At 46.0% G+C, this 25139-nt stretch overlaps 1 protein-coding gene and 1 pseudogene across 2 annotated transcripts; both read left to right on the top strand.

Annotated features, from left to right (window-relative positions):
* Positions 1–9445: 9445 nt before the first annotated feature.
* On the top strand, positions 9446–20354 carry LOC119281383 (protein ROS1C-like). Of its 2 annotated transcripts, XM_037561909.1 has the most exons (21): positions 9450–9728; positions 9821–10238; positions 10348–10581; positions 10660–12465; positions 13261–13351; positions 13450–14357; positions 14436–14797; positions 15063–15142; positions 15459–15543; positions 15621–15712; positions 15794–15862; positions 16008–16044; positions 16147–16229; positions 16594–17031; positions 17181–17217; positions 17285–17348; positions 17441–17580; positions 18251–18316; positions 18431–18545; positions 18620–18658; positions 19873–20354. In XM_037561909.1, the coding sequence occupies exons 2-21, from the start codon at positions 9839–9841 to the stop codon at positions 20022–20024; spliced, it is 5298 nt and encodes a 1765-aa protein (XP_037417806.1). In that variant the 5' UTR covers positions 9450–9728; positions 9821–9838; the 3' UTR covers positions 20025–20354. The 2 variants fall into 2 exon arrangements, with proteins under 2 accessions (XP_037417801.1, XP_037417806.1); XM_037561904.1 differs by having other exon boundaries at positions 9446–9728; positions 10348–12465.
* A 1150-nt stretch (positions 20355–21504) lies between these two features.
* Positions 21505–22744, top strand: LOC119306614 (annotated as a pseudogene).
* The last annotated feature ends 2395 nt before the right edge of the window (positions 22745–25139 follow it).

Genomic DNA, 25139 nt, shown 5'->3' with positions numbered 1-25139 from the left:
GAGCACCTCAGTAGAGAAAGCTAAAACTGACTGTCATGATAAGGCGAGAGACTGGTGGCTGTTCGGTGAGGTTTTTCGAGTCCCTAAAGACTTATGCCGCTTAGGGCGAGGAGCCGGCTCCGTCCGGCTTACAGGCGTGTATCGCGCCCCGAATTCGGCCTTTCGAATACCAGGGGCTTCGCCAAAATTTAAAATTATAGAATTCTATGGCTAAGTGAGAGTGATAAAGCATTATTAGTCCGGTTGCCTTGTTCGTTGTGCTGAGCACCTCCCTCGAAGGATCCAAACATGGGAACAAGAGTGCTCAGGTTTATCCCGAACACCCCGACACTCGTGGCATGGGGGCAGAAGCCGAGGACTAGCCATCTCTCAGATTGGATAAACAGCCAAACAGAAGGTAATATTTTAAATTCACACAAGCGTTGCATAGCGAATACGATACAAGTTTTCATACACACAGGACAAAACGAGCAAGTCTCATTCAAATATTACATTTTGCGAACACTCATCCGCGATAAGACGGGCACCCGGTAGAACACCCTCGTAGTACATCTCGGGGTGGCGGTGCTCCTTGCCCTCCGGCGGCCCCTCCTTGATCAGCTTCACGGCGTCTAGCTTGACCCACTGCGTTTTTACACGGGCGAAGGCCCGGCATGCACCTTCAATGCAGACGGATCGCTTGACGACCTCCAGCCGTGGGCAGGCATCCACAAGCCGCCTCACCAGGCCAAAGAAGCTGTTCGGAAGGGCATCGCCAGGCCACAACCGGACTATGAAGCCCTTCATGGCCTGATCGGCCGCCTTATGTAGCTCGGCCATCTGCTTCAGCTGGTCACTCATCGGCACTGGATGTTCGGCCTCAGCATACTGAGACTAGAACAGCTTCTCCGTCGAGCTGCCGTCCTCGGGCTGGTAAAATTGTGCGGCATCGGACACACTGCGGGTAAATCTGCGAATGCTCCTGAAGAGCTCCGGATCCAGGTAAGTAATCGATAATTTACTTTTACATGCTTGCTTTGCATATAGAAAGCCTTACCCGCTGCTATCTTCTTTATCACGTCAATCTCCTGAAGGGCCTTCTGGGCCTCGGTCTTGGCACTCTTCGCGCTCTCACGGGCCGCAGAAAGCTCAGACTCTCGCGTCTTCAAGTCAAGCTCCAATGCCTCGTGCTTTGTCGCGAGAGCCTGGAGCTCTTGCTGCACCTCGCCCACCCGAGCCTCGTGCCTCTCTCGCTCGGTGCGCTCCTGGGCCGCCTTCTCTTCGGCCTGGGACAGCGCTTGCTTCAGGGTCTCCACCTCGGTCGTGGCCCCTGGCAAACATACAATGATCCTGTCATTTAGCAATCGCATCCTTTTTCTCATCTATAGACGGGGTATTACTTACCCTTGTTCTCCTCGAGCTGCCTCTTAGCGAGGCCGAGCTCTTTCTGTGACCCCTCGAGGGCCTCCTTCAGTACAGCGACCTCCGCAGTTAGTGCGGCGGACGCCAGCAGCGAAGCCTGCATATGCATATTGACATACTTATATTAGACTCCTGCGATATTATTTGATCCTCTGTTCGGCTTTTCTTTGTGAACACTGAACAAAGCATCAGGGGCTACTTTCTATGCGGTAATATTTCTACTACATTTTAAAACACTTACCTCGAAGCCTGTTAGAAGGCTAGTACAGGCTTCAGTCAATCCGCTCTTGGCGGACTGAACCTTCTGGATCACTGCACTCATGATAGTGCGGTGCTCCTCCTCGATGGAAGCGCTGCGAAGCGCTTCCAACATAGTGTCCGGCGCCTCTGGATGGACAAAGGTCACCGACACAGGCGTCTCACCCCCCTTAGAAGGGGACCGCCTACCCGAGCTCGGAGCCGTTGGAGGGTCCGGCACGGTGTTCGGCTGAGGGCCGAACTCGGAGCTCTCATGGACCTCGTCCCCTTTGCTCCCGGAGTCCGGAAGGTCGCCTTGAGGCGCCTCCGGGACTGTCCCCCCTTAATCTGGTGCCTCTTGAGACAGCACCTCGGTGTCGTCGGCTGGATGAGGGGAGGTGGCGGTCGGGACTGGATCACTATCCATGTCCGATGAGCCCAGGGAGCCGTCCGAGGATACCTCGATATTGGATCGGGGCGGCCTGCACAATTGAGTTCAGCGTTAGGGAAAGCAATGCGACAAAGGAATCCTATGGGGTACTTTGGTTTCCGAATACTTACGATCTCCCCTGGGGCTTGGCCCTGGGCAACCACTCGTCTTCACTTTCGTCGGCGGCGGTAGAGCTGTCCGAAAGGAGCGTCCTTCCCTTCTTGGACCCTCTGGCCTCCCCAGTTGGGCGGCCTTCCTTTTCTTGTCTCCCCCAGTCGGTGGGGGAGACTCTTCTTCCTCTTCCTCGTCTTCGGGGGAAGAGTGCGCCGTAGACTCATCGGACGGTGAGTCTGACGACGCCTGGCGTCGGGAACTCTTTCGAGCTCCCTTGGCCTTCTGGGTCTTCTCCGACACCTTATAAGGGGCCGGAGTCAACATCTTCACCAGAAGGGCGTCTGCAGGGCCTTCGGGCAAGGGAGCCGGACAGTCAATTTGTCCGGCCATCTTCTGCCAGTCCTGTTAATGGCACGGGAGTTTAGATCCCGCATAGAATCAATCTATATAGAAAACAAGTATCCTGTGAAAGGTAAAACAACTTACCGCACTGGCATGGCGCTTCGCGCTGAATCCGCGATCCTCAGTAATGGGGGGAGGGACCGCGGCGCCCTTGAACAGCACCCTCCAGACATCTTCATGAGTCGTGTCGAAGAGCCTGTTCAGAGTTCGGTGCTGTGCCGGATTGAACTCCCACAAGGTAAACTCCCGTTGTTGGCACGGGAGTATCCGGCGGACGAGCATAACCTGGACTATGTTGACAAGCTTGAGCTTCTTATCCACCATGTTCTGAATACATGACTGGAGTCCGGTCAGCTCTTTTGAATTACCCCAGGACAGGCCCTTCTCTTTCCAGGAGGTGAGCCGCATGGGGATGCTAGATCGGAACTCGGGGGCCGCTACCCATGCGGGGTCGCGCGGCTTAGTGATATAGAACCACCCCGATTGCCACCCCTTTATGGTGTCCACGAAGGTGCCCTCGAGCCATTGTGATGTTGGGCATCTTGCCCACCATGGCGTCTCCGCACTCTGCCTGGCGGCCGCTCACTACCTTCGGCTTGACATTGAAGGTCTCCAGCCATAAGCCGAAGTGGGGCTTGATGCGGAGGAAGGCCTCGCACACGACGATGAACGTCGAGATGTTGAGGATGAAGTTCGGGGCCAGATCGTGGAAATCCAGGCCGTAATAAAACATGAGCCCCCGGATGAAGGGATGGAGAGGGAATCCCAGTCCGCGGAGGAAATGGGTGAGGAATACCACCCTCTCACGGGGCTCGGGGGTGGGGATGAGCTGTCCCTCATCTGGGAGCCGGTGCGCGATATCGTCGGGCAGGTATCTGGCTCTCCTCAGTTTCTAGACGTCTCCCTCCGCGACGGAGGAGACCATCCACTTGCCTCCCGCTCCGGACATGGTTGGAGAAGGTTGAGATGGAAGTGAGGACTTGGACGCTAGAGCTCGAGTGTGCGGGAGCGGATGAGCAGAGGAGGAAGAAGGCATGGATAGAAAGGTGAATCCTTATCCCTTTATATGGGTGGACAAAATTAAACGTCCCCACTTGCCTGGTAAAACTCGCTTATCCCCCAAGCGCTGCAATTGATGGCGCGGTTGGGTTACCCACGCCCGTATTGATGAGAATCTCGTAATAAGGGGACACGATCTCTGCTTTGACAAGATGTGTCGAAAAACTGCCTCGCATTATGTGCGGGGCTGGTTAAAAGAAACGGTTTGAATAATCACCGGGCCATGACGTAACGTCATGTTGCCAAAACAAGCTAGCGGATTAGATCTGCGAAAACTATTCTCTCTACGGTGAAATGTGGGACTTATTTTGCAAGGTCGGACACTATCCTCGTATTCAAATTCTTCTGTGATGTATTCGGAGAAGGAACCCGCCTTGCAATGTCGAAGACAACTACGCGCCGGACTCATCGTCATTGAAGCCTGGTTCAAGGGCTACTGAGGGAGTCCTAGATTAGGGGGTCTCCGGACAGCCGGACTATCTCCATTGGCCGGACTGTTAGACTATGAAGATACAAGATTGAAGACTTCGTCTCGTGTCCGGATGGGACTCTACTTGGTGTGGAAGGCAAGCTAGGTAATACGTATATGGATATCTCCTCCTTTGCAACCGACCTTGTGTAACCCTAACCCTCTTCGGTGTTTATATAAACCAAAGGGTTTTAGTCCGCAGGACAACAATCACAATATACAATCATACCGTAGGCTAGCTTCTAGGGTTTAGCCTCCCTGATCTCGTGGTAGATCTACTCTTGTAACACCCATATCTTCAATATTAATCAAGCAGGACGTAGGGTTTTACCTCCATCAAGAGGGCCCGAACCTGGGTAAAACTTCGTGTCCCTTGCCTCCTGTTACCATCCGGCCTAGACGCACAGTTCGGGACCCCCTACCCGAGACCCGCCGGTTTTGACACCGACACTAGGCATAATGCAAAGATTCAAGTGTTGTCATCTTTGGTTTTTTCTCCGTAGGTTAACCTCATGATTGACTCATATGGTGGCTTAATTCTAGTTCTAGGGAAGTGTTCCATACCCTTCCTTAATGGAAACTGAAATTTAATATTCCCTTCTTTCATGTCAATCACGGCACCTATAGTTCGTAAAAACGGCCTACCAAGTATTATGGGACAAGACGGATTGCAATCAATATCAAGTACAATAAAACCTATGGGCACATAATTCCTATTTGCAAGAATAAGAACATCATTAATTTTTCCCAAATGACTTTTAGTTTTAAAATCCGCCAAGTATAAATTAAGAGAACATTCCTCCTGGGCGCGCCATGCTGCCCTGCCATCTCCTTGTCCGTCATCTGGACTCCCCTTGAAGCTTCTAGGGTCCCTCTTGCTCCAGAGAAAATCGTCAAAAAGTTTCGTTACGTTTGGACTTTGTTTGGAAGGGATTTTCTATAAAAACCAAAACATGTAGAAAACAACAACTGGCACTTGGCACCAGGTTAATAGGTTAGTTCCCAACAATGATGTATAATGGCATATAAAGCATACAAGTTTCATAATATAATAGCATGAAACAATAAAAAATTATAGATACGTTGGAAACGTATCACATACCTACCCACGAATTGAATAAGATCCCTCAAGTAAGTCGTCATCAGTGGAAAGCAATAAAAGTTGCCTCTAAACATGTATGCTCTTTTATTGTAAGGGAAACAAGCTTTATACGAACTTATGATGGTAACGCTATAAAAGCGACAAACTGCTCAATAAAGGTTGCTAACACAAGGGGCAATATAAAGTGACATTCCTTTACATTAAGAGCTTACACATCCAAAATAAAAGTGCATGACAACCTCTACTTCCCTCTGCGAAGGGCCTCTCTTTCAATGTTTAATCTTTACTTTCATACAAGAGTAAAAAATATTTACTCCTATTCCAATCTCAATTATTCTCCACTTGGCAAGCATCATATGGCAGGGAAGATCCAGACATGTATATCCAGTTGAATATATGTAGTCATGAGTTATTATTGTTGACATTATCCCTGAGATAAATCAGTTGGGAGGTGAAACACTAAACCCCCATGTCCCTTTGTGTTTGATTGAAACAGTTTGTTCTAAAAATATGCTTTGAGTGCCAGCAATCATGGAAGACTATATGATAGTTGAGTATGTGAAGTTTACTAAACTGAAAGCTCTTACATAGACCCTTCTTGAAAACATGATGAATTGCAATTTTTTGATGACTGAGAACATAGTTTGTTAGTTTTCAAGAAAGTGTATTGTTTATACTTTAGCTTGTGAATGAATTATTACTAGTTCATGAGAAGTTTTATGATTGATAGTTGCTGCTACTATAATGATCATGATGCTACCATGTCCATATTTTGTTTTATCGACACCTCTCTCTCTCTCTCTCTCTAAACCCGCGGTCATGATTATCGAGCTCGGTATTCGCTTGAGGGAAAGTGGAGTCTTAAGCTTGGTGGAGTTGATATGTCCATTTTGCATCATGTTTTCCTACTATTATTTTATTGTCTTGAAGTTATATTTCACTTTTTGATGCAATTCTAATGTTTTCTCTCTCTTAAATTTCAACGGCAGATGGAATTCTAGACCAGAAAAGAGCTATAATGGAGATAGCTATTCTTTGTAGCTCCAAATGACCTGAAAACGCTCTGAGAATTATTTCAAAATATATAAAAACACTGGAAGTAAATATACCAGAGGGCACCCAAGCTTAGGTGGCACCCCCTTGTGGCGCGCCATGAGAGCTTGTGGGGTCCACTGAATGCCTCTGAAGTCCATCTCCTACTATATGAAGCCATTCCCTAGAAAAAATCAAAAGAAGACTTTCAGGATGAAGCGTCACCTTCCCAAGGCGGAACTTGGCTAGGAGATATTTCCCTCCCGAAGGGGGAAATCAAAGCCATTGTCATCACCAATGTTCCTCTCATCATGGGAGGACTCATCTCTAGCAGCACCTTCATCGGCACCATATCATCTCCAAACCCTAGTTCATCTCTTGTATTCAATCTTTGTCACAAACCTCTGATTGGTACCTCTGGTTGCTAGTAGTGTTGATTACATCTTGTAGTTGATGCTACTTGCTTTACTTGGTGGAAGATTATTTGTTCAGATTGTTAATCATATATTTATCTCCTCTAATCATGAACATGGATATGATTTTGTGAGTAGTTCCGTTTGTTCTTGAGGACACGGGAGAAGTCTTTTCATAAGTAATCATGTGAAGGTGGTTTTCGTTCAATGTTTGGATGATCTGTTATGTTGTTCTTCCTCTAGTGGTGTCGTGTCAACGTTGAATACATGATAAATTACCATGTTTGGGCCTAGGGGAAGGCATTGTGGGATTAATAAGTAGATGATGGGTTGCAGGAGTGACAGAAGCCTAAACCCTAGTTTATGACCTATTCTGGAATGGGTTGATTTGGATCCATATGTTTCATGCTATGGTTAGATTTATGTTAATTCTTCTCTTGTAGTTGTGTATGCTTGCGATAGGGGGTAATCATAAGTAGGTTGTTCGTTCAAGTAGGAACAACACCCTAGCGCCGGTCCACCCACATAACAATTTATCAAAGTAGTGAACACGAGTCAATGGACTGTGATGAAGATGACTAGACGAAATTCCCATGTGTCCTTGAGAATGTTTTAGTCACTATAAGAAGTACGCATGGCTTGTCCTTTGCAATAAAAAGGATTGGTCCACCTTGTTGCACCTTGTTAATTGCTACCAATTATCTTGCTACCAAACTATCTGTCATAACTACTTTACAACACTTGCAGAGAATACCTTGCTTAAAACCACTTATTGATTCCTTCCGCTCCTCGTTCGGTTCGACACTCTTACTTATCAAAAATACTACGATTGATCCCCCATACTTATGGGTCATTAGTGATGCTTCGGCAATCGCCTTGCAAGAAACTTTGAAGGGGTTCATAACACAAAGGGAATAGAGGGAGCACCAAGAGAAAGAGGAGCAAATGAAGACCTAGTTTAACATACAAAGGAAGAAGCTTGAGATCGATGAGGCAAATTGCCAAACAAGAGCCATGGAGGCGGAGCTCGGGCTAATCAACAAGGAAGTGGAGATCATGGCGGCCGAGACAAGCAAGATGACCCAAAAAAGATGACTTGGTTTGAGGGTAAACCAAAGTTCATTCAAGACCGAGATTATGCGTGATCATCTTTTATTTGTTTGAATTAGAGTCGAGATGCATGAACTATGGCCACGAAGATCCTTTTGGTGTAATGTTGTATGCCGGCATGGCATATGACCGAAAAAAGGCTTCTTCCCCGCTTTATAAATAAAGCCACAACCGTTAGAGATGAAGCATACAAACAGACACCAACCCTGCCAGGGATACTAGCTATACAAGAGAAGCACCAATAGCTAAAAACAGGGACTAACGCCAAGCTAAGAATCTAGCTAGTTCCTGGTAATAAGCCCAAGCCTTTTCGGATCGCCTCAACACACCTCACCACGCATGCCACCAATCCTAGGCACATTTCAACCGATGGGCGAGGCGTAAGATACCATCAGTTTGACAGAGGAAGGGTTAATAAACGATGCCTCCAAGGAGGAGAGTAGCGTCCACAAACTTCGTCATTGTTGGCCTGACAAGGGCACGACATTCATTGGCGCTCCACCAGCCAACCCAAGAGAGCATCACTAGCAACTAACAAACCACACCCAATGCAACTGGACTAAAGAATACCTCTGGCTGCCTACTTGCATGACACCGATTCCAGCAACCCCATGGTCCCAGGATGACCTCACACACCAAGCAGACTGCCGTCTAAAAGAGGCCAAGGTCACATCAAGGTACATCACCGACGACAAGAAGACCCTAGAGGAACCTTGGTATCGAGAAATCAGATGAACACCACCGAAGGAGGACACTGCAACAGGGAGGAAGTCAGATTGCCTGGGGAGGATGGACTGTAAGCAACACCACCGAGGAGGAAAACGACATCCGTAGACATCGTCGTCGCCAGCAACGGCCAAGGCCTTGCGCCGCTTTCACTGAACCGTCCTACCTAGCCAAACGTGACCACCATCTAGAGGAAGAACAAATCCACCGGCCGAGAAAACCACCGGTCTCTGTCAAGCCACCTGCCCAAAGTCGGCCCGGGCCCTAGACCAGCGATAGAACCACGAACAGACAAGCAGACGTCGACTGCCCTGACCCCTAGTCATAGACGCCCGTCCGGCACCTGACCCCATGCAGTCGAGAACAGGGCAGCAAGCCCCCGACACAAGGTCGACCAAGGCGGCCACCGGTGCCTAAGCCATGCCACTTCTGGAGGTAGGTGGCGGCTACAACCCCCTCGCCGCGACCCCACCTGCTCGGTGCACCTTGCTTGACTCCAATCTGGGCCGGAGGTAGGAGGGTGCTCCATCAGCGGGGGGAGGGGGGAGGGGATGTCACGGGAGAGAGAGGGGGGGGGGTGACCCTCTCGCCAGCATGGCATACTGATGTATGCAAAAAATCTTAGATTATTTTTGCTATCCAATGTTTGATTATGAAAATATGAAAGTTGAAAATAAACATTTGAGCGATAAATGGGTCGGCGCACTGGCCAAATGGACCAAATAGATCGGCCACTACACAGATTGGCGCGGATATGTACAGACACGGAGTAAACTGACAATCCACGGATAAAAAGTGAATAGAATGACATTAAAATTATAAGAAATAAACGACATAGAAACTCTCTTTTAATAACAGAGATTTTGGTCATGCGGTCTTTCAGACAGACTCCTTCGTCGCGTCGGCTTCGCGCCGGCGCGCGCGAGAGGAGTCCACTCAAAACGAACAGCGTACGTTCCGATTCTTGCTCTTGCTTGCGGTTAAGGTAGGGAGAGATCGGGGGAGAGCGCAGTATCTCTCCTTTTTCCACTCAACGCCGCCCCTCGTGTTCGTCTAACAAACTCCCCGCATTTGCTCCGCCGCCCAGCCCCTCCCTCCCCTCCTCCAGTCCTGCCTCTCCCACTCCCTGTGCTCGCGCCCTTCCCCTCCCTCGCCGGATCAATCTCTTGTCCGGCAGACTGGACGGCGGGGTGCCGCCCCCCAAATCTGCTCTGTTTCCAGGGGTTTGTGGAGGTTTTGCAACCCCTTGCCCCGTTTCTCCCTTTCGCCTTCTTGGTGCTATTTGTTCCTTTTTCTCCGATTCGATCTTCTACTTCTCTGCGCAGGTTGTGGAAGAAGCGGGGATGGGGCCCTCGGGGCTCAATCCGCAGGCGAATCCTGGCATGAGCCAAGATAATTGGACCCCGTGCGTGTGGCCGGAGAGCGGCGCTCCAAGCCTTCCTGGCAACACACCCTTGTTCCTGCAGGGCGATGCGGCGGCCACCATAGGCTGGCAAAATCTTGCTGGACCCGGGATCAGCCATGCCACAGCGATGGTGAATGCTATGCGCGGGGGTGCCACTCTGATGAGTGGCGCTGCCCAACAAGATGCCGGGTCCTCCGTCCGGCCGCCCTGTAACCTGCCTGCAGGGTGCACGCAGGTGCCGATAAGTATCGTGGTGTTCCATAGGAGGGCATCCAGGCCCGCGCCGCCGCCACCTCATACGCCCACTCCAGTTCCTGCTCCGCTCGGTGTAGCACGAGGTGAGCGTTTCCTCTTCATGGCAGCATGACATCTTCCGAGGTTGTAGTTGGCTTCCTCGAAGCTTTGGGACTTGACTGAAATTTTCTTCTTTCTGTATCTTCTCCACAGATTCTGAAGATGATACTTCTATTCAGTTTGCTCGAAGAGATTTCCTATCACTTGGAAGGGAGTCAGATGTTGCTGCCACTGATATGGCCATAGATCCTTCAACACTAGCAGTTCCAGTTAATCGCAGTTCTGAACATCCACCAATACAGCTTCAGCCAAATGGTGTAGATGCAGAAGCACCCACAACCGGAATTCAAGCAGATGATAGTCAACAATCGTCATCATCATCACCAGGTATCTCTGATAGCCACTGTAATTTACAATCGGCTATTCCTGCAAATACTGATGAATTGGCCTCACTGCTTGCTGAAGGTGTAACTGATCAGAACATGCAAACGTATCAGCAGACACCAGAAAAGCTCAAGACACAAAGTCAGCTGAATGATCACACAGTTTTGTCAGCAGCAGCTGCATTCAAGGAAATTGAGGAGGCCCCTGCAAGAAAAGCGAAGCCTCGGAGGAAGAAACATAGAGCGAAGGTAATCCGTGAAGACAAGAAGATCAAGAAGCAAAAGTCTGCTGTTGCAACGTCAGAAGAAAAATCTAATCAGAAACTTCGCAAGCAAATCAAGAAGCAAAAGCCTGCTGTTACAACGCCAGAAGAAGAATCTAATCAGAAACTTAACAAGCAAATCAAGAAGCAAAAGCCTGCTGTTGCAACGCCAGAAGAAGGAACTAATCAGAAAGCCAAGAGAAGTTATGTCCGGAAGAAAAGAAATCTCAGCTCTCTGGAGACTTGCTCGGGACCTGTTAGCAACCAATCAGTCTCCAGGGGAGCAGAAGACGCTGTTAGAAGCAGAGCTGTATCAGTCCGAAGAAGGTTGCAGTTGGAATTTGGTGAACAAGGAGCACTGGGAGACCAATCATCAGCTGGCAACTCATGTCTCCACATTGAGGAGAAACTCATTCATGCTAAAAGTTCTTTCTGTTCAACTGCCACTGTATCAACTGCGCAGGGTGCACATGGACTACATGTGGACATGGAAACTTCACCAGGAGGATTAGCTTTTGGCATGAGTCGCAAGATGAACAAACTGTTAGATGAGTACATACATTTGCCAGAGATGGGAACAAAGTGTACACAAGAAGTTCCGCCTGCAACTTCTGGATGTTTTAGCAGGGAGCCAACAACAAAACAAGACAGTGTACGAAGCACTCATGGTCTTGATGCCACAAGGATTGGGGTTACCATAATGGAAGGGTATAACAAGGGCTTGGAGGCAAACGACTCTAGCAAGGCTGGTTTTGCTATGCATTGCTCAGCTACATTTATACCTGAAACAGCATCCACAGAAAGTCAGACTAAGGTGTCGAGAGTGGAGAAAAGGAAACATCAACAGCGCAGAGAGAGTGAGTCCTCCCTAGCTGGCTCACGGGACTCGGTCATCTTAAGTACTGCTGCTCAGATGCTAGCATTTTGTCAAGCTGGTGGGATAAAAAAGAAGCGAACGGTCCGAGTCCGCAGGAGTTCGTATGTTCCTATAATGAATATTGAGATGAATAGGGCACAAGTACTGCCACGGTTATCTCAGTCATGCCTGGAGGCCCTGTATGAAAGTCCTGGTTTTAATTTTTTTACCAAGAAACGTTCACGAAGGGTACGACGCCATTACCGAAGATCAGATGGATTTTTTCAGCCTCCAGAAAACAGAAAATTCTACCATGATGTTTATTCTGAAGCAACAGAAAAAAGCTCACAAAACTCACAATATAAGTCAACTCCATATATGGATTTCCTTCAAAGAGTTGCATCAGGGCTGAAATATCTTGATTTGAACACCGAGCCTGTGCATACAAATGAGATGTATCCATCTCTGACTACATCAGCTGTTGTCCCTTTTGGAGCAACAGGCAGCCTATCAAATTCTCTTGTACCATTTGGTAGTCAGATGATCTTTCCATATGAGATGCCATTGCATTTAGTCAAGAAGCAGCGCCCTCGAGCTAAAGTTGAATTGGATTTTGAGACAACAAGAGTTTGGAACCTCTTGATGGGGAAAGCAACTGATGTGCCTGTTGATGGGAATGATGTTGACAAAGAGAAATGGTGGCAACAAGAAAGAGAGGTTTTTCAGGGCCGTGCTAATTCATTTGTAGCACGCATGCGACTAATTCAAGGTACTTTGTTGGAGGCGTAAATTCATTAAGATTTCAAATCAATTTTAACATTCATGATATGCTGAATTCAGTTTTTCTTGAACATTCTTGTTACTCCTTTTTGAAGGGGAGCCTTGGCGCAGTGCTGCTGCCTTGTGACCATGAGGTCACGGGTTCAAGTCCTGGAAACAGCCTCTTACAGAAATGTAGGGAAAGGCTGCGTACGCCCAAAGTGGTCGGACCCTTCCCCAGACCCTGCGCAAGCGGGAGCTGCATGCACTGGGGCTGCCCCTTTTTTATTCTTGTTACTCCTTTTTACCGCCTGGCACCTATCTCAAGGGTTTGCCAATGAAAGAGTTGGTCGATATAGTTACTGAAACATCCACATTAACTATTATCGGACATCCTAGTTTGAAAAACCTTTAATGCTGAAGTAACCCCTCTGCTCAGTGTGGTGGCTGGTGTTGCTATAAAAATCTTTTGAGATCATCTGTAGCAAGCGATCAGTAGTTCTCTACCGCAGCAACTTATAATAGGTAATGTTCAAAGTTTGCAATTTGAGAAGCTTGCTCTTTGCTTCCAAAAATCTGGATTTGGCTTTCATGAATGGTAAATGTGGAAACATTCATGTTCCATTAACACCGGTGGAAGAATATGATAGTAACCTTTAGTCTCGCCTTTGATCTCTGAATACGACAAATTGCAGTATATATGAAAGATGGGTGTGAAAATGTTAATTGTATTGTTTTTAAAATTTTAATTTCCATGAACCGATGGTTGAAATTTATAGCTTATGTTGACCCGCATGTTTATCAGGCGACAGGCACTTTTCTCCATGGAAAGGATCAGTAGTTGACTCCGTAGTAGGGGTTTTCCTCACTCAGAATGTAGCTGACCATCTTTCGAGGTATGATAGCCATAGTCAATACTCTGATACAATCTGTTCTTTAAAATAAATGAACTACTCTTGTTTACGAACTCTGGTTATGGTTGCTATTTTTTCAGCTCTGCCTATATGGCCCTTGCTGCAAGTTTTCCTCCAGGGCCAGTTAATAGCAATTGTAAGGATGATATTATCAGTCAAAATTATGAAGAAATAATTAGCACGAGTGCAGTAGGAGGGATAAGCACATTTGACCTATTTGACAACGGTGCAAGACCAGATCTACGAGAGAACTTTGAGGAGCTGTCAACAAACAATGAGAACATACATGTAGAAACAAAGAACAATTCTAGTGCTTATGAGTTGACTAAAGGTGAAGATTATTCCTTCTACTCCAAAGAACCGAATGGAGATTTTTGCGACCAGCAAGAGACAGAAATAAACCCCAAAGCATCACAATTTCCAGATTTCTCCATAGAGTTAATAACATCAGAAAGAAGCTCACGAGCAATGCAGTTCCAGAAGGATATGCCATCTTCTCAAAGTGTTGCTGTTTCAGAAACTATTCTTCAATCTCGATTGTCTTCAAGTTCTGGGAAAAATTGTTCACCTAAAGATTCTGTTGGCAGCGGCGGTGGTTCAGTTTCTCAGCAGCTTGGAAGCAATTTTGATGGTCAAAATTCATTAGCAGGAAACGATGCCTCAACCAAGGAACTTGAATGCCAAAGAATCAAAACAACAGCAATAAATGATGATAGTGCAAGTCAGCATGGAATTCCCTCTACTTCGATTATGCATTATCCATTTATCTCAGTTGATCATCAACAACTAGATATGACAAATGAATCATATGTTCTGCCTACATCTTCTAATAGTTCCTCTGGTTCTGCATCATTGCACTTAAAAGATGACAGAACTGAGAAGGAACTTCCTCTCTTGGTGCCATTTGATAATCATATAGCACAAATGAATTATAGCAAGACTGTTATCTCAACACTAAATGCTCCAAAAACAAGCACGGATCTTCCAGGTTAGCAAGCATCTCTTCCATCATTTTTATTGACATGCAGTTTGTTAGTTGCTTAACAAAATGTTGATGCACATGCAGTCAAGTTGCACTATGACGAGCAGACTAGTTTTGAAGCATCAGATTTCCAGGAGTATGAATCACACTCTGTCACTGGTGGAACGGTAGCAGAAACAGCAAACAGGGTGGATGAATCTACTGTCGGAGGAGCAGATAAAGCAGCAAGTCCAAAGAAAACAAGAACCCCAAGAAAAAAAAATACTGAAAACTTCGACTGGGACAAATTTCGAAGACAGGCCTGTGCTGATGGCCACATGAAAGAAAGGAAGTCTGAAAGAAGAGACTCTGTTGATTGGGAAGCAGTACGATGTGCAGATGTACAAAGAATTTCTCAGGCCATCCGGGAACGAGGAATGAATAATGTTTTATCAGAACGAATCCAGGTACAAACTGAACAGTGGGATTTAATAAGTTCTGTTTGCACTGTTTGACTTTGTTTTCAAAATTACATCTGTTCTCTTTCTGGGAAGGCGACAGTAACCTTACGGTTTAATAGTACATAGTAACTAGGAGCCAATGATTTACTAGTTTTAGTTTTGTATGTACTGTTTGATGTTTTGTTGAAATAGCAGGCGCGGGATTAAATTCTTGTGTAGCACTGAGATATCTAATGCCCCCAGTTATGCTCACACTAATTGCTGTTTTCAGGAATTCCTGAATCGCTTGGTTAGAGATCATGGAAGCATTGATCTTGAATGGTTAAGAGATATCCCCCCTGACTCAGCAAAGTAAGATACTCAGTATATCACTTTACCTTCTGCTGGTGACATTTTCTAGTGTTTGAAATGAGAAGTTAAATATAACCTAGTGTGAATGAATGAGATGGATCAAGACGCCCAACAAGTTGGATGTTGCATTTAATACTAAAAACTGAGCACCATGTGCTGAACTGCTAATGTACAAGTTACGTGAATGGAACAAAAAGGTTGTAAAATGTGATGCAGTTGACTAAAGTAGTGAATGATTTGTCTAGTTTTAGGAAAACGAGCCCCATGCAGTATGAGAAGTTTTTCTGCTAAAAAACCGATCTCGTGTACTTTTCAGGGACTACTTGCTTAGCATACGTGGACTGGGGCTCAAAAGTGTTGAATGTGTTCGTCTACTGACATTACATCATCTCGCTTTCCCTGTAAGTTGCTATTGGAGTAGTTTTAATTCATCTGCAATCAATTTCATATTTACCCAACAATGCTTTGACCACTTTAGGTTGACACCAATGTTGGCCGCATATGTGTAAGACTGGGATGGGTGCCTATTCAACCCCTTCCAGAATCTCTGCAGCTACATCTCCTCGAGCTGTAAGAGTCCTCCATTGTCTAAACATTTATTTCATCTTGTATCTTCAGTTAATATTTGTTCATGTCGATTTCTTGTCAAAGATATCCTGTCTTGGAGACTATACAGAAGTACCTTTGGCCTCGTCTGTGTAAACTTGATCAAAAAACACTGTGAGTATATTAATATCAGTTTAAATTTACGTACTTGTTTTTTTACTGGTAAATGATATGTTATTCTTTCCATGTAAATTGCAATTTTTGTGAATCATGTACTAATAATAACTGAAGTATTTAACAAATTTAACAATTTTCACAGGTACGAGCTGCATTATCATATGATTACTTTTGGAAAGGTACTCTATTAGGATCTGCAGATGAATTTGTTCTCTTTTGGAACTCGTAGAGAAATACTCCCTGGAAAGGGTAAATAAGTATTTTTTTTCCAATCATCACAGGTGTTCTGTACAAAAAACAAGCCAAATTGCAATGCTTGTCCAATGAGAAGCGAATGCAGGCATTTCGCAAGTGCCTTCGCAAGGTATTATCACAGTTTTTACTGTTTCAGAAATAGTAACCTACATTCAATGAGCAAAAAACGTGAATCTTAAGAAGCAACCAGGAAACTTGAAAAGCATTAGCACTGATTGGACTTGCATAATTGATCCTTGCACCAATTGCCTTCTGTTGGCTTAGATTTGAGTATAACATGCTACTAATCAGATGGTTTTGTTAGTTTCGATACACACATCATATTTCTTATCTTTTGTGCAACCAAAACTTATGTGACACCTATCTTGAATTCTTGGTCTTAACTGGGAGCTCTTACTTTTGTGTACTTATTGATTTGTGAATTTCTTATCCTTCTGAATCTTCTTCTGTTTTCCTGATTCCTTTTAATGAAGTGCACGGCTTGCACTTCCTGCACCTCAGGAGAAAAGTTTGGTGAAGTCGAGCAATCAATTCAGTTTCCAGAGTGGTGGCATGCCAACTCCATACTCAACTGTGCTTCCTCAGCTTGAGGGAAGTACCCAGGGACATGATTTTCGCACTAACAATTCAGAGCCGATTATTGAGGAGCCAGCAAGTCCAGCACGGGAAGAATGTCCAGAAACTCTTGAAAATGATATTGAAGATTACGATCCAGATACTGGTGAAATCCCACTAATTAAGCTTAACTTGCAAGCTTTTGCTCAGAACTTGGAAAACTGCATTAAAGAAAGCAATATGGATCTCGGGTCTGATGATATCGCGAAAGCACTTGTTGCTGTTAGCACTGGATCAGCTTCAATTCCTGTCCCTAAACTAAAGAACGTGCGCAGACTTCGGACAGAACACTATGTGTAAGCAGTGATCTGATTTTGCTTTGGCTTAAACTTGCATGACTTTACACTTACTATATAGCTACTGTTTTCCAATGTAAATAATATTATTTATCTAGAAAATGCTCAGTTCTTTGATTTCCATCACTGAAGTTAGATTTTCCCTGCAGTTACGAAATTCCAGATTCACACTCCCTTGTGCAGCAGGTTAGATACTGTCACTTTCATTTAAGCTTTTGAAAACATTGTTCCTGACCCAGAAAATGATTTACAGCTAGGACTTGATCAACGGGAAACTGGCGATCCAAGCCCTTACCTATTGACCATATGGATGCAAGGCAAGCTTATTTTATTTGAGAGTGCATGACTGCACATGTAATTTGACTGCACTTCTAAGTTGATCTTAAGTGGATATTGTGGCTCAATGCAGATGACATAAATGAAATGACCAAGGCCCCCAAACCATGTTCTGACTCTCCGATGGAAGATGGATTTTGTAATAATGAGAAGTGTCAGTATTGTGTGCTTGAGCGGGAAAACCAATCTAGATATGTCAGAGCCACCATTCTGGTATAGCAATAAATTACCTGGCAATCTTGAATACCGTCTACAGTAGAGATGTTAGTTTATGTGACGTGAGCAAAGCCATCCTAGAAGTGGAAGGCTACATATAAATTTCCTGAATTGTTGAATTGGCATAATAAAATAGAACAACAGAGTTGTTAGTCTATCTCTTGACTCATAATGCATTTTAAATTCAAGGAAAAGTTGAAGGTTAACATGGTGAGTTTAATTTATATCTTTGCTCAAATACATATTTGTGCTGTATCTAGCCTGTGTTTGTTGCATGATAATAATCTATAATCTTTGCTCAAAAGAAGAACATCCGTGTATGTTTTGACCTTCTGGGCCAGTCCAGGTGTACTAAAAATATATTGGTGAGCTACATAATAAGATAATACACACTAACATTTTAAGACATATGAATAACTCATTGCTGGTCGATCAAATGCACTTCTGTTCTTTATATTTAACTTTTATTTATTGTATGAGAATAATCTATAGTACTGGCGCTGAAAAAGGGTTGCATAAATTTGAGTTTCTTAATCTATGCAAAGGAATATTATTAGTGAGCTACTAAATACTCAAGGTTTATTAATAATATAATAATTCATTGTTGTCTGCAAAATTGCATGTGCTTCTCCAGTCTACTAATGACGAGCTACTGGAACATTAACAGGTTCCGTGTCGAACAGCTACGAAGGGTAGTTTCCCACTGAACGGCACTTATTTTCAAGTTAATGAGGTATGTCATAGACCCACATATTTCTTTTTCCTCATGAATAGGGTAGAGATAAGCTGCAAGCCATGGGCTCCCCTCTCTACAGAGTTGATTTTCAATGTTTTTGTGAATTTACAGGTATTTGCAGACCACAAATCTAGCTACGATCCGATATACGTTGCAAGGGAGCAGTTATGGAAGTTGGAAAGACGAATGGTCTACTTTGGAACTTCAGTGCCCTCCATATTCAAAGGTTGTGACCAACATACATCACCAATTCAGACAAATTATCTGTAATTACCAACAGCTCTTTTTTTCCTTCTGCAGGTCTAACAACTGAAGAAATACAGCAGTGCTTCTGGAAAGGTAAGAACAATACGTTTCAGTTAGGTTGCCAGTGCATTTTACCATGGGGGAAAATCTTGCTGCCTTTTGTTGTTCATCAATTTGCAAAATGCAGATCACATGATATAACCATTGTTTTACGAGTAAGGATATACATTAATGCTTGAACAGACATGCCCCATGTACCGTATGCTGAGAACTGCTAGATCATCAGTATGAAACACAACACTGAACTAACTAAAGTGGAATTTATCTTTGAAATGCACCAACTGTGGAGTAAAGCAATTTCCAGGCTCAAGTTAAAAATAGCGGAATTCTCTCCAAACAACCAAGGCAGACATGATGCTTCCGTCCATGGCTAGAGTTCCTCCGGCGGCGGCGAGACAGAGGGGGGCAAGGTAGAAGCGGCGGCGGCTAGGGTTTGGGACACCTACCGAGCCGCCCAGGGAGGACACAATGGCGGGGTCCTGTCAAAGTGTTTTCCCCCAGCAGTAACCTGTGTCTACCAATCCAATCTAACTGTTTTTTTCCTACCAATCCATCTTAGTAAAGAAAATCATAGATCTTATTTTCCTAACTAAATGATAAACTTCCTAATGAAGAGATCGTTGGGATCCTCTTCGTACATAACAATATTGTGCACAATTTCAGTAGGATTTTCAGCACCATTTCTGCTTACTTCCAACAAAACTTGCACTCCAAAAACATCTTCCAGCGAAATTACAGCAATAGTTCTGAATAATTCAAGCAGCAATGCAGTACTAGTAGGAACATCATGTAAATACGCGCTACAAACTAGTCCAGCTCCTCTTTTTCTTGCCAAATCATCTATCTAAAAAGAATTAATCTATAAGTTCAAGTAGTATAATAATAGGCGCAGCAACACTTATCCTCTTGGTTGGTTATCAACCTCGGTGACCGAAGAGAACTCTGATAACTGACTGAAACTCCCTCCATTTTGTAGTATAGCTCAAGCTCCTAAAATGTCATATGGTTGTTCACAAGCAACTAACTGTCAATAAGATTCCGGTACATGTACCTTCCGAAGGATATTTACTATTGGCTCCAAAGGATTTCTTTTTGCATTTTCCTTTTTCTTATATGGGCCTCATCTTTTTTGCATTTACAAAGGATTGCTTCTGTTGCTTGTGAACTTATTCGGGTGGAAAAGGATGATTTTTCTCCGTAATCTATCTGGAGTTTCCCTGACAAGAGAGTGTGATGCTGTGATGCAGGATTTGTCTGTGTGCGGGGATTCGAGAGGGAAACCGGGGCACCAAGGCCTCTATGCCAACATCTGCACGTCGCAGCAAGCAAAGTGCCCAGATCACGCAACGCGGCAGCAGCTGGGCTGAACTCGGATTCAGCAAAGGCATCAGCTCCATGAGTATCATCACTGGCTGTCGACCTGTGCATGGGTACGCCAGTGTTGGTTCCTACCGGGCTACAGCCGTTCTTGTAGGAAATAAACCGCTGCGCAAGAGAATTATCATCCAGTTGTTGGTCTGGGTGTAGACGCGTTTGCTGTACTTCTGAGCAATTTGTACCTTGAATTTACTTTCCGACCAGTTTATCCGCTTGCAAAGAGGCCTTTGTTATGTACCGGCATCTTGTTGTATATACACCATGGTTCCTGTGAAAAACTTGTCTTGCCAGACGACCTTACGTATGTACGGGCAACTTATTTTCATGTACCATTATTTCTTCAGTAACTGGCAGTCTTGTGGAGGTATAAAGTGTGTCATATAATAATCCCATACTCCGGTGGCAGCGTGGCGATCCCTGAAGCCGCATTGTACAAATATGTTTGCCAAGTTCTCTAAGGTGAGAAAGATCAACATCGAGATTATTCATACTAGTGAAAAATTGCCAAAGTTGTGTATGGTGAGAAAGATGGATTTCGAGATTATTCTTACTAGCAAGGCCATATCAACAATTAATGACAAATGATCATGCACGGTCATTCTTGGATTGGGAGGCTGTAGAAGGAAGCCAGCTGAATGCCTGAAGACAAATAAGTTTGCCAAGTTATCTGAGTTTAGAAAGATGAATTTCGAGATTAGTCTCGCCAGCAAAGCCACGTCAATAATGGAAAATAATCAACGCCCGTCATGCATGGTGGCGGTTGTTGGATTGGGACGCTGAAGAAGCAAGGCAACTGGATGCCTGAATGGACAAATATGTTTGCCAAGTTGTCTGAGTTGAGAAGGATCAGTTCCGAGAGAAGTCTCACTGGCCAAGCCATGGCAAATAATCAAGATTCGTCATGCAGGGTCATTCTTGGGTTAGGAGGTGGAGACGGGAGAAGGAAAGGCAATTGAAACAAGGGAGGCGAAGTTGGAGAGCAGAAGCTTGATAAAACAGTGTCCCGCATAATCGGCGGGCGGTTGCGAACCCTCTTTGAAATCCTCATGGAGGCCTATGGGCGGGCGGTTGCTTATACTACTACTTAAAATCCTCTCCTCCTCCATGGAGAGGTCTATATACATGAGTGTGCAGTTACTTACTACTCCTACTTAAAATCCTCCTCCATGAAGGTCCATATACATGAGTGGGAAGTCTACACATTTTTGTTTTTTGATTGAGTGAGAATGGAGGTCTACACATGAGTGGGTGGTTACTTACTATTTCAAATCCTCCATGGAGGTCTAAGGGCCGGCACGATTAAACAGCCTCGCGCAAGTATGCATGCCTGTTCGCGGTGCAGCTGCAGCGTTTTCTTTTCTCTCTCTCTTTTTTGCAAAGAGAAAATGCTCCATTCTTGTGGCTTCCTGTATATATAGGAGATGGTACACCGTGGACTTGATCAACAAACTTGCACCGTGTGGCCAGAACAACTGAGCCAGAGAGAGAGAGGTGCGTCCACCATGGCTCTCCATCGCCTCACCAAGCTGATGGTGTGCTTGCTGGACAACCACGGCACTGTTGTTTGCCGGCGGCGCGGCAGGCAAGGCTGGACCACCAGCTGGCCGTCAGGCTGGCGGCCACGGCACCGGAGCCCTGCCACCGCTACCTCCCGCGGCAGCTCCTCTGCGGGGGGCCCGTGGCGCCGTCGCTCTCGTCCTGCCAGAAGCCCAAGACCAAGAGAGCCAGGGCGCCGGAGCACGCCCGCCGCTACCTCCAGCCGGAGCTCCTCTGCCGCGCGCCCGCGGCACCGGAGCCCTGCCACCGCTACCTCCCGCTGCAGCTCCTCTGCGGCGCGCCCGTGGCGCCGTCGCCCTGCCCCAAGTCCAAGGCCAAGAAAGCCACGGCACCGGAGCAGGCCCACTGCTACCTCCGGCCGCAACCCCTCTGCCTCACGCCGGCGTGGAGACGATCACGACGCTGCAGTCCGACCCGTCGCCGGCGATGAAGATCACTTACGAAGTCACCAAGACAAAGTACATGAAGTTCCAGCAAAGCCTTTACCGGATGCTGACGTCCAGCGGGAGGGAGGTGGAAAACGTTCCCGAGCTGGCTCCCCAGACGGGCCCCAAGAAGCAGCCGCCGATGTGGATCCTGATCACCATCGAAGTCGAGAAGCCGCAGGAGGCGGTAGTTCTCGCCGTGCGGACCGACAATGTCTACATTGTCGGTTTCAAGAACGCGGCGGAAGTCTGGTTCGCCTTCTCCGATGACAAAGACCTAATCAAAGGTTCGACGCCGCTCCCCAAGTCGCATGACTACCGCAGCCTCGTCGGTGGCCGCAAGAAGCTGAAGGACCTCGACGTCGACCAGGACGCCGTCGCGCAAGACGTTCGCTTCCTGTCGACGTACAGGCTCCCTTCCCGGCCGGACACGGCCCACAACGCCATGCTCGGTACGACCCTGGGGTGGCTGTCCCTTGTGGTCGCCGAGGCGGCAAGGTTGAAGACGATCAACGCCACGGTGGTGGCGGCGATGGATGAGAAAGGCCCAAGCCGGATCACCCTACAGCAGACGAAACTCATCGTCGTTTGGGGCGTGACGTCCAAGGCACTGCTTGATTGGAAAAAGAATGGAGTATGGAACCCGGAAGATAGCGAGGACGTAAAAGAAGCGGGCATCCACGGCGCACAAGATGCCGTTAGCGCGCTCAAGGTTATTCTTGTGCCCATTGGGTACAATCGGGAGGCTGAGGAAGATTAAGCAGCTTGAGAAGGTTGAGAAGGCTGAGAAAAAGAAGGTGAATGCCGAGCTAGAAAAGAAGAGCCCCAAACACAGAGAATTATTGGGCTTAATTATTATGTACTCACCTAGTACTAGTATAATGTATGTGCATGCATGCACCCATAAATAAACAAAGGCAAGTGTTAGTTGGCCAATGTGAAAAAACTTGGTTGTTTGTGATGCCTCTTTATGCTTGAGCACTGTGAAATTTCATAATACTAGCTACTACTACATATTACCGAAAAATGTTTTCACCCCGTTTTACATATAAAACAACGATCATCAATTATCCGATACAAACACACGCCATCACAACACACGCACACACTAAGAGGATATATAGGCGCTGAGCACAACAACATCACCCCTAGCACAACCACGGCGAAGAGATGAAGCCGCATACGACGAACAGAATTTGTTCCAAGGTCATAGTGTAATTGACAAAAAAAACATCTACATGTGCCTTTTGCAGTTCTCTGAATGAATGGTTCTCTTGTGCCTTATGTCATTGCATACCCCCAGAAAACTTCTCCTATAAGTCAAGCCAACCGAGATATAACGAATGCAGAATTGAACATTCTAACCCTTATTCACTTGAGGTTGATTATGTAAAATCATGTACAGAACTGTACATATGTTGCATTTTTCGAACATCGTATCTACAACATATCACTTTTGTAGCATTGCTGGACTACATGATAGTAGTTTAGCATCTCTCCTAGTACTGCAACTAATGATAGTAAAAGTTTCAAATTTACAGGATAGCAGCTACCAATAATCTTGCATTTATCGTGAAGCAAACGAACTCATTTATAGAGGCACAAAAACAGTAACCTCGTGTAGCCCCGGGACTCTGGAGTGGACATCGTTGGAGGTGTGCTCTGCCAGCTCCGCGTACCAAGTCTTCTTCGCTGGCTTGGAGCGATTTCCGTGCGGTAAGGCGCTTTGGAAGCCTTGCGCTCCGATGAAAGTTGCACTTCTGGCTAGCAATGCGGCGACAGATCTGGACTGTTGATTGACGTTTGAGGCAGGCTTGCAGTCGCATGTCACCTGTCCATTATGTGACCAGGACGATGAGACGACTGATCATCTTACATTGGGATGTGTGTTCGCCAGAGAGGTGTGGCACTATGTCCTTTCTCGCTATGGTCTCGATCAACACATGCCTGAAGCTGATGCTGCCCTCGTGGAGTGGTGGCTGACTACTCGCGCGATCGTCCGAAGGCGAAGAGGAAGGGATTTGCCTCCATAGCTCTTATCACCGCGTGGATGCTCTAGAAGGAGCATAATGGCCGCGTCTTTCAACGATCCGTGGTCGTTGTTCATGAGTTTTGCAGGCGGATAGGTGGCGAGATTGAGCTTTGGAAGCTCTCCAGTGAAAAAGGGTTGTTGACATTTGGAGAGATAGGATCTATCAGTGTGTAGGGAGTTGTGTGTTCAACCGACATGTTTGGGTTGCTCACCTATTTGCTACCATGGAAGCTCTGTAACCGCGGCAAGGTGCCGGAACCTCTGTTTTTTCTGTTCCCCTCTTCTAATACATCGACGCGCAAAGGTTTTGCGTTCGCAAAAAAAGATATATCTCCGGAGTCTTTGTGAATATATCCTTCTCTTTGTGATTTTCTCGTTCTCTTTCCTTCAGTCATGGGTTTGTTTTTCATTCCTTTGCGCGTTCGCAAAAAGGAAGAGATATATCTCCGAAGTCTTTGTGAATATATCCTTCTTTTTGTGATTTTATCGTTCTCTTTCCTTCAGTCATGCATGGGTTTGTTTTTCATTCTCTTTATTTGGTCCTTATCTTTTTCTCATTCTCTTTGCTGAAGCATTTTGCATTTGCTTCATCTTGTCACATACTGCATTCTCTTCTTGTGTTCTTGTCTCTCTTCTTTTCTCATTCTCAGTAGTTCTGCATGCCATATTTGTTGGGGAACACAGTAATTTCAAAAAGATTCCTACGAACATGCAAGATCTATCTAAGACAAGCATAGAAACGAGCGGGGAGAGTGTGTCCATGTACCCTCGTAGACCAAAGCAGAAGCGTTAAGTAACACGGTTGATGTAGTCGAACGTCTTCGCGATCCAATCGATCAAGTACCGAACGCATGACACCTCCGCGATCTGCACACGTACAGCTCGGTGACGTCCCTCGAACTCTTGATCCAGCTGAGGCCGAGGGAGAGTTTTGTCAGCACAACGGCGTGGTGACAGTGATGATGAAGTTACCGGCACAGGGCTTCGCCTAAGCACTACAACGATATGACCAAGGTGTGTTTTTGTGGAGGGGGGCACCGCACACGGCTAAGAGAAACTTTGGTGTGCCTTTGGGGTGCCCCCTCCCACGTATATAAAGGGGGAGGGAGGAGGAGGCCGGCCA

This window comes from Triticum dicoccoides, chromosome 1A, assembly GCF_002162155.2.
Source record: "Triticum dicoccoides isolate Atlit2015 ecotype Zavitan chromosome 1A, WEW_v2.0, whole genome shotgun sequence".
In the NCBI taxonomy this organism is placed as follows: domain Eukaryota; kingdom Viridiplantae; phylum Streptophyta; class Magnoliopsida; order Poales; family Poaceae; genus Triticum; species Triticum dicoccoides.
The sequence above is the reverse complement of the archived record's forward strand: the minus strand, read 5'-3'. Positions and strand labels throughout refer to the sequence as shown.

Coding starts and splice junctions, on each gene's coding strand:
- LOC119281383 (XM_037561904.1), top strand. CDS start 9,839: ATGGGGCCCTCGGGGCTCAATCCGCAGGCGAATCCTGGCATGAGCCAA. Junction 10,239..10,347: donor TCCGCTCGGTGTAGCACGAG/GTGAGCGTTTCC, acceptor TCTTCTCCACAG/ATTCTGAAGATGATACTTCT. Junction 16,045..16,146: donor ATATGATTACTTTTGGAAAG/GTACTCTATTAG, acceptor CAATCATCACAG/GTGTTCTGTACAAAAAACAA.